The 18,336-nt window shown below is 39.3% G+C and overlaps 2 protein-coding genes across 2 annotated transcripts in view; one reads left to right on the forward strand and one right to left on the reverse strand.

The window, feature by feature from the left end:
• The window catches only part of LOC102303798 (zinc finger protein 236), a 66,810-nt gene extending 62,663 nt beyond the window's left edge, over nucleotides 1-4,147 (reverse strand). Inside the window, exons 1-2 of the mRNA XM_005937678.3 lie at nucleotides 3,882-4,147; nucleotides 2,607-2,746 (exon numbers count right to left, since the gene is read on the reverse strand). Of these exons, the coding sequence (XP_005937740.1) occupies nucleotides 2,607-2,746; nucleotides 3,882-3,933 (192 nt within the window). The 5' untranslated portion in view covers nucleotides 3,934-4,147. The remainder of the gene's footprint in view (nucleotides 1-2,606; nucleotides 2,747-3,881) is intronic.
• A 5,071-nt stretch (nucleotides 4,148-9,218) lies between these two features.
• LOC102304313 (zinc finger protein 516) overlaps nucleotides 9,219-18,336 on the forward strand; it is a 63,610-nt gene continuing 54,492 nt past the window's right edge. Inside the window, exon 1 of the mRNA XM_005937680.3 lies at nucleotides 9,219-9,229. The gene's annotated coding sequence lies outside the window, so the exon portion shown is untranslated. The remainder of the gene's footprint in view (nucleotides 9,230-18,336) is intronic.

Consider the following 18,336-nt stretch of genomic DNA (forward strand, 5'->3'; position numbering starts at 1 on the left):
AGTTAATGTTTTTCAGAAACTTTAATAGGAATGTTAGGACTTTCCTATGTGGCAGCATGACATGTGTTAGGTGGGAAAAAGAACTCTGAAACTACAGAGGGAAGACTGCAGCTGACATCATACAGTAATATTTACTGTGCTGTCACTGGAAAGGTAGGGTGAGAAACCATGGTCTTTTGACTGTTTGTAAAAGTACATTTCAGAAGCTTTCAAAGTAAATGGCTGTAAATAAGTTGAGACCTGTGCTAAGACTGCTAAACAGACTACAGCAGGTTTAAACTTTCACGCTGTGAAAAATGATCCAAGCTGAAACATCCAGGATAGCTCCAGCTTTAATGTTAAGCTACTAGAGTGGCCCAAATGCAACCTGTAGCTGTAGCTGGGTCATCCACTGCAGCTTTAACACCATGTCTGTCATTCCCTTCACCTGCTCACATGGTATGAGACTAACACTTTCTTCTTTTTCCATCATCACAAACCCTAATACTCCAACCAATTAAATCAAGTAATTAGCCTAATTCTTTTCAAAAATTTTATTTAAGGATTTTGATTTTTTTTTTCCATTTGAGTTGACCAGATTCAGTACTTTTAATCTGCTACTTTGCAGATTATGCAAACTCTAGGTCAAGTATAATTTTAGAGTAATTATTTTTATTGTATGCATCGACTACAAGCTACACTTGACTATTAATATTGTAGCATCCAGAGTGGGTGTGATAGAGCCTGACTGATATCAGGTTTAGAAATCACCAGTATTTGGCGATTTAAAAATCAGATATATCAGGTGATATTTTTTTCTATCAGACTAGGGCTGCCACGATTAGTCGACTAGTCACGATTACGTCGACTATCAAAATCGTCGACGACTAATTTAATAGTCGACGCGTCGTTTGAAGCTTTGTAAGATCCCAAAAGACGTAGGAATGAGTCGTAGGATTTAAGAGTGTAATAACGGACTGAAACAGAAGAGGGCAGCACTGCATGTACAAGGATGCCAGCTGCAGTTAAACCCCGAAGAAGAAGAAGAAGAATCTATGTCCCAGAATTCATAGCGCAGCCCAGCTCAGTTTCCAACAATGGCGGCAGCTAGTTAGTTTTAAAATTACTCTTATTATTCTTTCTGGGTCACAAAATAAACGTTGAACATATTTCGTTTTCGGAGACGTCTGTTACCCACTAGCTCGATAACTAGCCAGGGGCAAGGCTCACTAGAGTCCGTGAGAACACCGGACTCCCGGCAAATCGTTTTCAAACCCACCGCCGTCTTTCGCTATTCAGGTTAAACATACATAAGTCACTTAGATAACTTAAACATGTTATTGTTTGGCTTTTTTTTTTGTATTTTATTTGTTCCTGAGTAAATCGGTTTGGCTGAGATTAAAGTTATAGTTTTTACACAGCTGAATAAACGTCAAGCAGACCACTGATTATCAGAAGTGTGAGATGTTCAAGAATATACTCCAGTGTCCCGTTATATTTTAGATAGCAAGGAGTTTATTAAACTTCACCAAAACAATCTGTAAATTTCATTAAAATTTAATAAACTATCATCTTGTCTTTTTTTTTAGTTAGCACATACCTTAAACACTTAAAGCTGTAAGCTAATGATAGTTATATAAGAGCAGATGCATGCTGGTGCAATATGCTGTACGTTTTACGTCCAATGGATGCATGATCGAATAATCGCAAAAATAATCGGTGACTAGTCGACTATCAAAATAAATGTTTGTGGCAGCCCTATATCAGACAAACAAAACGTAAACATATTCTGCCTGACTATGTTCAGATCACTGGTTGTTGTTGTGGTATTTCAAACATTCTTGCAGAGTGCCCTCTGATGGCCAAACTATGTAACATGAACACTTATAACTTGGTTAATGGGCATTTCTCCTGTATCTTCTTCACTTCTTAAAAATCTTCACTTATCAGCTGTTATAAATAAAGGATACAGATATATTGCCAAATAGCTAATATCGGTGTTGGAATTCATTTTGAGGACGTTCTGGGTTTCTAGTAACAAACTGTAGATGTTAGCTAAAATATTAGGTGTGCTATCATACAGTCAGGTCTATAATTTGTCATTCAAACACGTCATTTTTGTAGCTTTGCCTTCTACACTTTCACAGTGTCGAGGTTTAAGTCAAACAAGTACAGATCCAGCTTTAATTCAATGGATTTAAAAAAAATATTGTATTACAGGCATTTTTATCCGTAGTGCCCACTTAAATTACGGGACTATGTAAACTAAGTCATTTTAACTAAAAAAAATCTGTGATGACTTAATAAGCACTTTAATTTAGCAGTAATAGAAATCATTTGACATTTAAGCTCGTCAACTTTAAAGTAGTCGCTTACTTTTTTTTAATGTTCCCAACTTTTTGTCAAGGGCTAGATCATTTTCAAGCAAATACAATACACAACAACTAAAACCCTGGACATCATCACTCAACTCAACAAATATTTGAACTGACATTAAATGCTTGAAAATCAATTTAAAAAGTGCTACCAGAACTACCCTAAAATCCTGGATTACCGTCAGTGACCTACATCTAAAGTGAGCAGACCCAAGATATTGTGTCCTGCTGACACATCCATCTTGTACCTACCTTATCATTGACCTCATGTTCACGGAGGTGCTTCTGCAGCTGGCTCTCTGTGGTAAAAATCTGGGAGCATATTGTGCACTTCTTATCCTTGAGCTCCCCATCACTGAAGCCCTCTGCCTTAGATTCACTGGGATCCGCATCTGATGACAAGCACAAGAAGTGACACATGAGTATCTTAATGTGCTTTAAGAGGCTTTCTCCTGTGAAGGATAGCTAAAGTACATGTTGTACCTCTTCACTAACACAGGTTATGTGTTGCCTGGATATTTTTCTTTTAAGTCTGGATTCAAGCAGTAGGTAGCATTTATATTGTACACGTCACATGACTCTTCATTCAGATAGTGTATTTATGATATAACAGCAGATGTCAGGTCTAAGATTAGCATTAAACATATCTAGAAGCAATATTTGTGAACATAAGTTATCATTCTGATCGTATATGAAATTAATAAAAGTATTTGTCCTTTTCAGCTCATTTACAATCGCATGTCATATGTGCTTTTAGTTATACACATGCACCTGTTTAACTTGATTTCAAGTGTTGCATGTCCACTGGAGTGGTTAAGTCGCCGGCAGGGTCGTACTGTATAATCCAGCAATCAAGTTTGATATAATGTCGGGTCCTCCTCGTTTACTCGTCAATCAGTGGGATCACGGGGTAACATTCAGTTTAAGTTATGCGGCCACCGAGCAGCTTTAACAACCTTGTGTTCTGACAATGTTATCAAATTGCAAAATGAATGCATTTCCACAGCACATGAAAACATTTTCTTTGGGTCGTGTTAAATGTGCGGTTGTGACAACTTGTTCCAAGATATGCATCGGCAGCTGGACAGCCTCGCTACAGCGCTTCACAGTATCAAAACAACAATGGCCAACATTTTAGCGCGTTAGCCAAGAAGCTAACGATAGCGAAACCAGCTAGTTAGCAACAACATGCTAACAACGAAATACTAATAAATGTATACTCCATGTAAAAAAAAAAAAGCGTACATTAACTAACGCCACACAGCACCGAGCTCCGCTCCTCGCGGACACCAATTTAGACTGGAAGCCAATAAGAAGAGGCACCGAAACGTTATTAATATCATTCCGCCTCAATCACTCCTTCGCCGTACAAAGCAAAGCCCACCCGCAATACTATATCCGGGGACTATATGCACTACATTGAAGTGTTATTATATGCGCTACAGGGGTGTTTGGCAAAACAATAGCAGGTTATTTGGATAGCCCATTATCTATATATTTTATTCTTTGCATTTTGGCACTTGTTACCTGTTTCGTCGTTGCTTTGAACTCTCAGTTTGCGAGGCCGGCCCCGCGGCATAGTTCCAGTACTCAGGGTGGGTGTGCTGTGAACGATTTGCTTTTCAAAATGGCGACTCTGTCATCAGTCGACAGCAGCGTCCTCGCGAAGACACACAGCCGCACGGACTAGGGAGACATCTACTGTTTGGTTTGTTGTACTTCACTTTTTGTGTACTACAACAGCAACTTTCAAGTTTTGAAGCTACGTTGTTATGAAATGCTTGGAATATGCGCAAAGCCACTTATCTTAGCCGTAAACGGGCCGTAAAAGATAAAATAACAAGACACAAGTACAGTCAAATTCGTCAAAATGTTTTTTCTTTTTAAAAAAGGAGGTATTTTTTTCATTAATGGCCAATAATAATAAAATAATAACAACAATAATGATAATAATAATAATCAGACCAACAGACTAAAACACACTTTCTTAGGCATTTCAGATACACCGATTGGAACGTTTTAATAGCCCACTAAAAGAGAGAAAATGCCACAAAGTGAATTAAAATGCTAGTGACACATTAAAGAGCCTATCTGTAAAAGGATGAGTGTAATATTGCTGGCAGAGAATATAAAAGCACCCATAAAATGCTCTGCATTAATTCAACTATAAACTTGCTTTTGACGTAGTTTAAATCCTCTAGGAGTATGAGATAAAAAAAAATATCATAACGTGCAATATGTTAGATCCTAATAATTTTTCAAAGACAAGTTGTAATCTGACTTTAGCTTAATTTAACACCAGCAGAGGGAAGCAATGAGTTATGAATAGCTTTGGTCATTTATGGGCCGAAAATCCTGAAGACACTAACTGGATGATTGTGAAATGTTGCATTGCCTGAATGATTGTATACTTCACTCTTATCTCCGGGGAATCCAAATGATTTGATATCTAGTGAATGTTTTGAACTTTACAGTGCAGGCACACTGCTGAATTAAAAGACAGTTGGTGCACACACCCATGCAAATATACCCAGGATGACTAAGGGCATGTTAAAGACTATGCATGCTTCTCATTTGCTTGTCTTTGTCTGATAATAATCTATGTTTGTATTGATGGCAGCACTTTTCATTTCACACAAAGTCAAAAGGATTTTATTTTATTTTGTATTTTAGTAGGCAAAACACAGGGAAGCAGAGCTCGGAGCTAAAATAGAGGAACAAGACTATTGCTGTTTAGGTTACTGAAACCCCTGCAGAGGTTTGTGGCCAAATATAAATAAATCCTGCTCAAAGTTTCATCCTGGCATTACGGTATATAAGTGTAGAAGAAGAAAACACACCCAAATGCAAATCTAACATATTGACTAACATGTACTCACAGAATTGGAAAAAAAGGCACCACTCCTACTAATTTGAAAAATATTCAAAATACATGCTTTTTAATGGAAAACGATGCTTGTTCAGCTTTGCTCTGTTGCCATTTTGTTCTGTAGACGTGTTTGGCAGCATGTAAGGATGAGCCTGATTGACTCAGCAACATTTTCCCCAGAGGCCTACAGGTGGAAAAGCAACGACTTTTGTCTGTATTTTTATTTGTTTCCAAAAGGGGAAGTCATTTCCTTGAGTTTTAGTGAATAAGCAAACAACCAAGTGCATGTTCATTGTGTAAGAACATCTGTTCCTGCCAGGCCGCCACTTACTTTGCACGTCCCCTCGTGGCTGCGCAGGCCACTGATCTCACCACTGAAAACAAAAGCCTGGACACATCACTCTGACCTTGTGGGATTGTCCACGCCCCTACTTGCTCCCTTTCCTTTTTCTTTCTTATTCACCCCCCTCACTTTCCTTTCACCACAGTCAAGAGGAAAGTGATCAATCATTAAAACTGTCGTGGGCTCGGGGCAGTGGGATTCTCAGGAAGACCACATCTTTAAGAGATATGCTAAAGCCACGGTGTGATAAAAACACGCTGCGAGGGAAAATAAAGTGAGGGAGCTGCTGTCGTTGGGTCCCATCACTTGCTTTGTCATTCATGCTTAACAAGCCTCACTAAAAAAAAAAAAAACCCCACTGACAATCAATGGCACTGGCAGTGCTTTTCCACAGACTGGGCTAGACATGAGTCAGACTTGGAAATGCGGTGCTTGTTTGCAGCACTTCGCAAATTAGGTATCTTGTGAATAACTCCCTCCCAATTAAAGATTTAAACCTTGATTTCTTAGCTGTCAGCCGCTGTAGTTGAACTTTAATGACAAAAGACTATTCACAGAAGCGTCAGCTGTCAGGAGCGGTGTCCTTGCTGCTTCACTTTTCAAACCAAGACATTGTTGTCTGCAGATTCACCACAGCCTCACAGAAAGCACAGAGACTATAACTCAGGCTCAAACAAAGGATAAATTCAGACCTAATATTCTCAACATGTAGCACGAGGCCTGGCTGTAAATTCCTTGATGACGGGGAGGGGGGGGTGACAGGTCATACGATGACCCTTGCAATGACCCTGTTCAGTAACATTTCACATGCTGCCAGTGTTTCTTCTCCCAGGTGCACCCGAGACTCCCCCTGTGCTGTCAGAGAGCACTGTCCGGATCCATGAAACCAATCATTCTTTGGCATCATGGAAACAGCGTTTGACAGCCGTGGTCGCCATGGGCATCCTCCCCTGTGACCATCCTCGGCGGGGGACCGGGGAGGTAAGGCCATCGCTCAGCAACCCTCTCTGGATGGCTGGTTCACTGCTCTAGAAAGCAAGCTTTTCTGCACGGAAAAGAAAAGCAAAACCAAAAAAATCCTGTAGTTTAGTTTTACTGTGAAAATTCAAAACACATCCAAAGGACGAGGGGCTTCTGAATGATTGTTGCATGTGAAAGTCTGCAGCTGCGAGGAGGCGGATCATAAAAATATGGAACATTCGTAAGAATTCGGCTAAATGAATATTTAACATTTCACAGTCTGAAACACTAGAATTCATAAGATGAGGTGTTGCTATCCGGCAGGCATGTAGTGCAAAATAACACCAGCAGAACAGAACAGAGTGTCAGAAAACTCAGTAAGCAATGTACATGCTATGAGGATAAAGCAAGCATTTGAAAGCAGGGCAGTATCAGACATAGTACGTATACAAAGATTGTGCAATGTGTGCATGATGCAAACACAAGGTGCCTAAGTGGAACAGATATATGTCATGAGGCTCAAAATAATGTCAAAGAAATGTCGTTAGATGAGACGCAGTTGGTGTGATAACCATTAGATTGGATTTCACCCTCTCATTGCACCACACTGGCTTTCCTCTGTGTACCTTTGTCTTTCAATTGTCTGTCAGTGTACTGTGCACAGGGACACGGAGAAGATAAGGCAGTTGTTTTTTTGCATATCTCCCATTTAGACTCCCACGTGATTTTGAATGGGTGAGGGGGGGCAACATTGTACAAACAAGTACACGCAACTGCTGGGAAAAAAAGTCCTTGTACTGATATAAAACAGATCTCAACTACTCTAAAATAAAGCTCAATTCACGGTCAGCCACGCCAGAAAGATGAAATAGCATTGCAGGAGTGTTTTGTAATCAATAATGCATGGCTGCCTATCTTCTGGAAAAGAGAAAGCCCCTCCAAACACACCAGAGGCATCACACACTTTTCATTTCATGCTGAAGGTCAGCAGAGCCGCATGGAAGTCCCTGCAGTCTGTAACGCAAAGAAGTTAACGCGTGCAAAAATGTATTATTACATTTTTTAAATTCATTCATCGCAAGCATTAATCCATTTTTATTATGCTGCCCTGTCATCTGAGGAAAGCTTCCGTTGAAGTAATCTGATCACTAATGTAATCTAATCATTTCAAAAACAAGATCAGGATAACAAGATGAAGGCTGTAGACTATAATCAAGAAAGTACGATACTCAGTGATATGAATGCGAAGTTAATAATTACTATATATCATACATCAAACAAACATGTAGAACCTGTGTGGAACCTAAATTTAACTTCAGTATACTTACAGGGAAAAGTTCATGAACAGTTAAACATGAAGCATTTTTTAACCATGCACAGTTATTAAGTGGATTCTAAATAAATAAAAACCACAGAACAACACTTTCTCCTGCGTTATTTAATGATGATATAAAAAACATAAATATGGCCTTTGAAACAAAGAACAATTTTATGGTTATAGACTAAAAAAGACACACATCTCTAATTCCAGGCTATGCCAAATGACTGAGTAAAGGCTACAGCAGTAGTGTAAATGAAAAATGCATCTGTTTATGTTAACAATTACCTTCCTATATCTACCCTGTAATTACGAAATAGGTTCCCCAAGAAGTACTTAAAGTGTGATTTATTGCCTCTTCCTTCCAAAAATCACCTCGCACCTCTTTTTTTCATTCTTCCTTTATGCTTAGTCTTGGTAAGTACCCAATTAGTGTTTTATTGATATCCTGCGCGCACAAAGTAATTAACCAGATGATTGCAAGTTGTTCTGATTGATATAACACAATTTTCTGTGAATATTTATCCTTGATATGAACTCGCGCTCACACCTCTCAATTTTTTTATCAACGCCCATCTGTTCAGTCCAGATTACTGTTAAATATTAATCCGTCTCCATCCTTACTGCATTATGACAGCATGCTCATCACCTGCTTGAGAGAGTCATCATCTGTATTGATTTCCCCCGGCATCTGCACATCTGGATGCTAAATTATTCTGACGCAGAGCAGCCTTCTCTCTCCTTAGCTGCTGTAAATACAAACCATGCATACACATATGTAAAATTACCCTTCCAACACGTACGCGCATTTGTGCACACAGCAATACAGACATCTACGATTGCCTCACTGTAGTGCACATGCACCCAGGATCCCATCCCCCATCTTTTTGCAGAAAACGGTTTGTTGTTATATTTGCCTACACAGATGTGCCTAATCACGTACACGCGTTCCTATATGCACACATGCATGCACCCACCTTGTCTCTCTTTCTGCGCCTAAAATGCTGAGCTCGAGGATGGCACGTAGGAATAATCAACTTCCTACCATATGAAGCCACAGCCCCACGACAGCTCAGATCAGTTAGACACCATTAAAGGCTGGTCCCAGAACAGCCACTGAGACTACCTAATGTCTTCTTTTTCCCCTCTGCACGGTGCTAACTAAATCCATCTCCTGCCTCACCCAAACCTAATTACAGGTAGAGATGCACTGTGTGAGATGAAAAGCTAGGAGACGCTTTGATTGATGCTGAGCTCCTGCAAAACAGAGCAAATAGGTAATTAACATGACAATGGGGATGAGGCAGGGGTCTCATACAAAGACAGAAGTGTGGTGGTGTGGGTTGCAGGAGCAGAGGTGTCCTTATGTGTATTGTGTGCTCTTCGTTTAAAGGAAGAAGAAAAAAACACCAGAGTGTAGATATAAAGAGAGCTTAGGAGGAGAAACTTTGATATGTTGTCAGATGTTTTTGTTATCTGTGCAGTGGTGAGGAGGAACAGATAACAGTCTTACAAAGTGCTGCAGGGAATGACCAGACGCTTAATGGAGGTGTTGAAACCTCGTGCGGGGATAAATAATTTAGCCTTTGACAAAGTATACCTCATAAATTTTTCATTACAGCATATTTATGGGTGAATCATGAAGATGTGATATCTGTATCAGTTTAAATTGTCAAGTGTACAGTGTAAGAGCTACGGCTCCTCTGACCAAATCATTTGATTCACTTCTCAGTTAGCAGGCTGATGTCGAGGAGAATGTGGCTCGTTTTGAACGTAAACCATTAACGTGGAGTGTTTAAATGTCACGTTAATGCTGAGATAACGCTAAAAACGGTGATGTGAGAGCAACACTACACAATCCAAGGCTGGCTCAGGAGAATAAAACGCACACCTCATAAGCAATGGATGTGCTGGGGGAGTTGCGTTATAACATGATTCCTCTACGGGCAATGTGTTATACTTTTGCCTGGGTTTCTATGTTGGCAACAATTGCTTGGCAGCAAGTTTGGTAATCCCATACTTCTTGTTAGTTTGACTTTAGATCCCTTTAAAGCCATAGTTACAGACAGGAAACCAAATAATACTCAATTATATGCAACCTAGAGCTGCAAATGCACTAATAAAGACTATAAACATTTAGTTTGCAGACAGATATAACTGTATGATAATACAGTGTTTATCATTTTGGCAAACAACTAAAAGAAAAAAAGGGGTTAAACAAAGGTCATAAGATATTTACAGCAGTTTTGACAGTAAAAAGCAAACTATAACTTCCTGTGGGAGGAACAGAGATCTCACACTATGAGAGAATGGCTGATCAGCTACGGACGATCCACCACCTCTGACCAAATAAGCTCCGATCTGCGGCCGGCAAATTGCATGTGACTTACAAACTGGCACCAATGTTGTGTCTGTAATAATAACTGTCTAATCTGGAGGCACAGAGCCATACATCCAGTAACTGTTGACAGCTGGCATTGTTCTGAAACTGCATGGTTAGCTATTCTTATTCATATGTCACAACATGATGAAATTTTCCAGGCTTGTCTACCGGCCAGTTGAAAATGTTAAGAAAAAGCGCTTCAGAGTAAATTTGATGGGCTGAACGCATTCTGTACTGTACAGGAGACACGGCACGAGATTGAGTGACAATGGTCTACAGCCAATCAGGACGCAGAACATAATGCGCTGTAAAAAACAACAACAACAAAAACCAGCGCGCAAAATGGCACAAAAAATTCTGCGAAACAGCGAGGCTGCGAAAAGTGAACCACGTTATAGCGAGGGTCCGCTGTATTTCCTTATGAACTGCAGTGTAGCAATAAATAATATACATGGAAAACACTCAATTACACTTACTTGAGTAAATGTACTTTCTTTCTATATCTAGATAGAAAGAAAGTAAGTAGTCATTAGTCATTGCTAATTTTCTCTGTACTTTTCTTGCACAACAATATGCAGAGAAGCAACGCTAACTCTTACTGAAGAGAAACAGGCCTTTTTTAATAAACAAACAGCTCAGATATAATTAGCAAGATCAAGATAAGTGGAGCACAGTCCAAGACGTCTGTTATATGTTTTCTGTGCGTTGCAAAACAACTCTTCACAATTGCTAATAAAGACCTGCCTATTTATGGTGAATATAGTGTACATGTGCCTAGGAAACATATATGGGATCATGAAGTATGAAGACAAGTGTAATTATTAAAGTTCTATAGAAAGAATACCCGTGTAAATGCTCACATAACAACTAGAACACTATTAGATTGTAAGTAGTTTTCTTAACTAAAGTAAGGGCCAGGGATTCCCAACTTGTGAATCTGCCCCTGTGGGCTCACATAACAAATTTAAGGGTTTGTGGTGTGATTAATGAAGCTCTGTTACACAAAATTTCTCAGTCTTTTTTAGTTTTCCCCTGAATCTGTAAAGTCTGTTTTGGTTGATTAATTTATAGTATCAAATAGTTATTTGCAAATCCACCTTGCAGAAAATAATCTGCAGCAGTGCCAAGACATCATGTTTTGTTTACCTTTTTGATGATGTAATATGTTGTTTAGAATAAATAGATTGTGAAGTCACATTTTAAGCATTTTTTTTTTGTAAGTTGATTTTTTATTATGCTTCTTTAAGTTCAGCGATTTATAACTGCAGTGAGGATGCTGCTGATTTTTTTTTCCTGACACACAAAAAGGGGGGGAAAAAGGGAAAAAAGGGGGGAAAAAAGGAGAAGAAAAAAAGAGAAAAAACCCCAAAACATTTTAAGCATTTTGTATTGGATTGACTGCACGTTTGTGGTGCAGCTGCAAAGAGTTTTTCATGATATTAAACATTTTTGCACTGGTTAAACACCCAGTTTCTATACACGAACTGCTGCAGTAACAGTGTACTTAATCAAGGTTAACATTACTTAGCAGGTGACCCCATCCTGACCCATTCTAAAGTACAATCGCTCTCCCTACAATTTGTATAAATGCAGTGATGTGTTATCATGCTGAACTACACCATGTTTCATTCATAGCCCAAACTGTAAAAAATACTGGCGCAGCATTATAAAGTTGCAGCCACTGCCCATCAGCTTAGATTACATTCAGACCCAAGCACACAAGAAAATGCTGTAAACCCCCTGCTTGATGGCCCATCACATGATTCAAAAACACAGTAATTCCTACTCGTTTGCAGAAATGTTCCCCTGGGATTACTGTTGTGGGACAAGACTCCTTTGTTTTAGGTTTTTGGTTTAACATTCCCACTGCTTTCAAATCATTTCACAACTACAAAACTGTTTTCTGTTCATCTACCGAGGGGGGAAAAAGGGCTGTAATCAGCCAAATCACACTAACCTGCCTCCGTCATTTCAGCGTACGTAAGAAGCAGACGCAAACAAAGATAAGACTCGCGCATTCTGCAAATCACCTTTTCATTACAGTAAATCGTTTTCTGCATTTTTCTACATTTTCTGATACCAATTAAGCCACAATGACAATGCGTGTAGAGCCAAGCTATATGTCTACTTTGCACAATGTGGTTGTGTATCAGAGAAGTGGGTGTGAATGAGAGACTTGCAAATGCTTTCAAAGGGGACGCTCTGAAACTTCCAATGCACATTTGTCATGCTTTTAAGTGATTTACAAATGAGAGGCATGAGGGCTTTGTGAGGGAGATGGAGAGAGTTTTTCAGAGGGGAGCTTTGTGTGTCCCTGCCTACCCTGAGCATATAGATGGAGCTGGAAATTGTGTTTGTGCGTCATCAGCGGTCATTAAACCAAGACACACACCAGAGCCACTGGCAGTATGGTGATGAAGTGGAGGTGGAAAAAAAAGGCAGACGATCGTGATGCAGATGATAAATACTTTTCTGGGTCTTTTATTATTAATTGCAAGAAGTGATCATGGGAAAATTAAGCGAGAACAAAATGAGAACAAATGTTTTGCTTCTGATAGTTTTTTTTAATACATGTAAACTCCAGATACATCGAATGGAAATGGAATCAGTTTGTTTTCTCATCCATTTATGTCCATTTTACTGCAAATCCCCTGATACCACACCCACTCTTTCCCATGCACACACACACTCATATTGTCTCATTTTCTCTCACACACTGAGACACACACAATAACAGTATACGTTATCTCAAGTAAACACACTAACTCAACGTCACAGATGATGTCTTGCCGACTTTTGACTCATTTCTGATAGTTCAGCATTCAGCAGTGGCGTCTTGTTTAAGCCAAGCAGCACTTGAACAAAGATGAGAGGGAAGAGGGGAAAAAAGACAGAGGAAGAGGGAGGAGGGACAATCTAAAAGCTACCCATCCCCCCTCTTTGTAAAAAAAAAAAGTAGAAAGAAATGCGTGCCTTGCCATGATTTCCTCTCTCACTTATATGAGGCCACTGTTTTACTTTCTATATTTAAGCACTCAAGAAAATGTAAAACACTCAGACACCCCTATAGCTGTGTCTATACATGCACCGTGGCATTGGTTTCAGTGCTAACAGCTTTGCCACTTAAGGCAACAGGTTTCTATGAGCATAAGCAGTTTTCAAATGACACTAAACTCTAAATGTTTTCTTTCGACATAATCTTCAGTCATTTGGGAGAAACTAACAATGGCCAACCCTAAACTGACACATTTCAACGTCAGCTGTTTCTAGCATGGCTTCTGTGTAAAAGCTATTGACAGTGGCCTGAGCTGTGTGTGCTTCTGTGTGTCTTTGTGTGTTTGTGTATATGTGGGTGGGTGATCCAGGCTTTACTTTGCAGAAAGGATTGGGGGTCGGTTGGCTGTTGTGAAGTAGGACGGTGCTGGTGTTGGTGTTGCTTGGTGGGGGTTTCGGGGCTTCTTGTCTCCCTTGCGCACTCATTACTTTGGTAAAGTAAAACTAGATAGGGCTAATTACAAAGTGGGTTTGAGCACTTGAGGGCTATCCAAACAACAGCTGTCTGTGGCATAAGCAGGAGAGTCAAACACACGGTTGTCTATACAGACACACACAAGCATCTTGGATATAATTAGCAAGATAGAGATAAGTGGAGGGCAATTCAAGAAGTCTGTTATGTGTTTTCTGTGCACTGCAAAACAACTATTTACACCTCTTCACAATGGCTAATAAAAACTTGCTTATTTGTGCTAAATGTTGTGTAAATGTGCAAGAATATATATCAAGCAAGTATAATTATTACAGTTCTGCAGAAACAACCCCTGTAAATGCTGACATACCAGTGACAGTAAGGCTGCACATGTATTGTCAAATAACACTGAGTCTCAGCCTGTGAACCACTGTGGGATCACAAAATAAATGCAAGGGGTTGTGGCGTGATTAATGAACCTCTGGCGCACAAATTTGCGTAGGTTTTTTTTAAGGTTTTTCCCCCCCCTTAAAATCTTTAGACTGTTTATTTTTCCTGTTTATGAAATGCTGGACTCTTTTTAGGTCATGGAGGGAAACAATATTTGGTAAAACAGTGACAAGTTGCTCCAGCTAGAGACTCATTTGTTTTGCGATGGATCCGAAGCCAAAAAGGTTGGGAATAACTGCTTTAATACATTAAAATGACTTCAGTTCCATAATAGACTTTGTTCTGAAATATAAGTAGCAATAAAAACAGTTCTTAGAGACAGAAAGTGAAATTATAAATCTTTAAAAAATAAGCATAAAAGTACATAAAGTACAAAAACCTAAACATTTGCTAAGATATAAAACTTTATAATACTTGCCAACAATATGTGTCTATTAGTTTTCCCACCTGAGGACGGTGAATGTACTGCATAGAAAAATCAAGGCCGCTGAGCCATGTGTGCTGCTTTCTCAGGAACTAATTACTGAAACCACGTGCTGCAGTTTTTATCTGGAATGACAGCTTGCATTCACCTGCCTGCACATGTGCACATCACACATGAAAAAGCCTTCCTGTGACATATTTTACTTGAGTATTTATAGCAAGTAGAGAAGAGCCAGGTAGGTAATAAATATCTAGCAAGCAGATCTTTTCAAAAGGACAGGACTGCAGCCAGGCACTCTTACAAATATGTATCCTCAGTGAACTTGAGCACTGATTTGGTAGATGGGCATTTTACAGTACAGTGTCTTTTTGATTCTGATTAGGCATCCTTAATAAAGACCTTATAAGTTTTAACAATTTGCTTTATCATAGTTATTAAATGATTCAGTACTGATTTATATTTCAAAGTCATTACCCATTAATGGGAGGATTCAATCATTATACAAGCATTAGTATATGCTCATGAACTTCCCATTTTCTGATAAGCCATAAACTCTATAGTTAGATAAATAATTAATGAATGCTTTTAATATTCGCTTGTGCAGTTGTTATAAAATGGATTCAGAACCAGAATATTTGCAGAAATAGAAATAAAGAAAAGTGATAGTCAGATTTTACTACCTGACAATCCAAAATTTATGTCATAGATCAGAAGCATTACTGGAAAGTAACTCATAGAAACTCCATATAAACTGCAGCTTATTTAAGAGAGACCACATAAATCACATGTGCTATATATACAGTATAAATGTGTGCAAGTCTGACAATAGTAGCAGAAAAATAAAAATTCAATTTTTCAGGACTGATAATGGAGGGAGTGTGTATGTGGGGGTGGACGTGATGGTGAGTGAGAGTGGTTAAGGGGAGGGTTAGGTGAGTGGGCATGTAAGCAGATTTTACATATAACTCCTATTTATGATTTTGGAAGTGTCTGCAAAGCAGCTAATATAAGAGCCTGAACTATTTTTGCAGCTCACATCCTGTTTCATGCATCACCCGTAGAGCTGGGCTATGAAGTGGAAAAACTATGATATAGAGATTCAGCCGTACTCTGACATCTTTTGATTGATTTTTTTTAAAAGTTGTGCTTATAATCCTTATAGGACTTTTTAATGTTTCTTTAAAGCACAACCTGTGTATGTGTTTAAAGAATTAAAAAGTTTTCATTGCAATTATTAAGATGGACCTGAATTGAGGCATTAATTGCAATTATAAAACTATTTTAAGAGAATAATTTAATTTTTATGATGATCAATAGTTGGAGCCATTAACTGCAAATGAAGCCCAATGCAAACTGAATTTTTACATGCAATGTATAATGCGTTTTATTGTGCTATTTGCACTGGTGCACAGCAAAATCTCCAGTGTTAAATTAACACTAGAGTGTCTATATGGGTCCACACCTCTGAGTGTTAAATACAACTCTGTTGAGTGTTAAATTAACACTTTTGACAGTGAGCAGTGCTGATTTTCTAACACTGGAAAATAACTCAAAATGTTAGAAATATTCCAGTGTTAGAAAATCAGCACTGCTCAGTGTTAGCCATTGTTAATCTTCAAAACTGACTAGGTTACTTTTAAACATATAACACTGTCAAAAGTGTTAATTTAACACTCAACAGAGTTGTATTTAACACTCAGAGGTGTGGACCCATATAGACACTCTCCAGTGTTAATTTAACACTGGAGATTTTACTGTGTGGCTACTAGGTGTAATATTAAGAATTCCTTGTATTTGTAGATGTAGTTGTAGACGACAAAATGAGCCTACATGGTTATGAGGTTTTTTTTAGGTCTCTCTGGTAAGAAATGATCAGGGCCCCAACATGTGCTGACGCTTTACCGCAATACAGTTATTAATTCTCGATTTCTACATCACTAGCTATGTGACCTCGGTTACAATGATGTTGTACTTAATAGAAAAAGGGTCACCTAAAACCACTGTTTGTAAAAAGCCTTCCATCTCAGGCTCACACAAACACACTCGCACCTACACTTACGCATGAAATTGCAGTCATTTATGTTTTTTTTAACCAACAAATTTGTACGTGAGCCTTCCTTGAAGTTCCATCAAAATGTGTTAAAAGCCAACGAGTAAATAAAGAAAAGATGACAACTTGCAGAGGTGATCTTATATTTTTATCCACTACCCTATCACTGCCTCACATGTGCTCCATTTTACAGCAGGTGCCAGACCAAAAAAAGAAAGAAAGAAACGCTTTAAAAATTTGATTTTAGAATAATGTATGCTTTTTAGCTGATATAGTTAGCAGATCTAACAGACCTTTTAAGATCATTAGCACATTAAATAATTTAGGAAGTCTGTGTTATTGACATTTGAGTGAACTGTGGTGAAATGTTTCGCAGCCTCATTGTTGAATCACGGAAACATGGACATTTCAGCAGTAGTGCATTTCTGTCTACTTGCAGAGCTTGCTAGATTGAAATAATAGAGCCTCATGCCAGACAATAATGTGAGTTAAGTCCTTTAGGCAAGCAGCTGCAGAGATAGCCAAACAAAAGATAATCAATATCATATGGTGTGTCGCCTGGAGTCTAGACTTTAGCCTCTCGCCGGCGTACTCATCATATGCCTTTGAGTGGTTGTCTATCCCCGCAGTCAGTGTCAGACACAATGTCAAACAGGCAACACGTCTAGGGCTCAGTGTTAATTACAACATCACTGCACAAATAAACACGATGGCAATATGACAGCTTGCGACACAAGGTATCATTGCGGGTGTGACTAAGCAAGTTAGCCAGATTAAAATAGGGCAGATTGAAATTTGGGGAGCTGAAAAAGCTCACATATTAGTTAGATGTTACCAAATCGCACAACGCACACAAAGGTAAAACGGATGTCACTTATAACTGCACATGATTTGCATGAGACCGAACAGCACAACAGCAGTGGCTTCAACATCGCTATGTGAGCTGATGTATAGAACGCATGTACACAAGCTTTATTCGCCTTTTCCTGCCACATCAAATACACATGTGCACATACTACCAGCTCCTTCTCTTTCCTCCCTGCTTCTTTTGAAGCTGAGGACAGACAGAGCTGTCTCTGTGTTTGGATTAAAGGGCTGCGACAGGAGCGGACACTTCCCTTCTCCTGTGACAGGGTGTAAGTGAGAGGTTCGCTGTCGCCAGTAAAATAAACCATGGGTGCATGTTGGTGACTTCCTGTTTGCCTTGTGTAAGTCAGACATGGGATCCTCATATGGCTTCTGCAACACGCTCACACAATGACAAGTTGTAATGATGAAATCCAACCCTGTGATAGTCTATGTAGCCCCCACCTCCCCCTGATCGGTGCTTTTTGTCTTTTTTGTTTGCTCTTGCAGCACCTTGTTTCTGAACATGCATGGCTGCCTTTGAAAGAGCACACTGTACGTGTACTGTCTGCAGGGAGGGGTGAGCAGTAGTTTTGCTTGTAGGGATCATGCAGCTCTGTTTTTTTTTTCACTTGCACTTTTAGTCATCTTAAAATCCGCTTCATTAGTGTGTCTAATGTGTATGCGTTCTTGCAGTAAGTGTAGGGCTGCACTTGCTCCTGCATCTGCAGCTGTGACTGTTCAGAAATTGTGTGTGTGTGTGTGTGTGTGTGTGTGTGTGTGTGTGTGTGTGATAATTCTGCTGAGAGGCAGGCAGACAGTACAGGGGAGGGTGAAGGAGGAGGAGGAGGAGGAGGAAGAAGAGGAGGAGGA

This window comes from Haplochromis burtoni, unplaced genomic scaffold, assembly GCF_018398535.1.
Source record: "Haplochromis burtoni strain Fernald_Lab_line unplaced genomic scaffold, NCSU_Asbu1 Contig_240, whole genome shotgun sequence".
Classification (NCBI taxonomy): Eukaryota; Metazoa; Chordata; class Actinopteri; order Cichliformes; family Cichlidae; genus Haplochromis; species Haplochromis burtoni.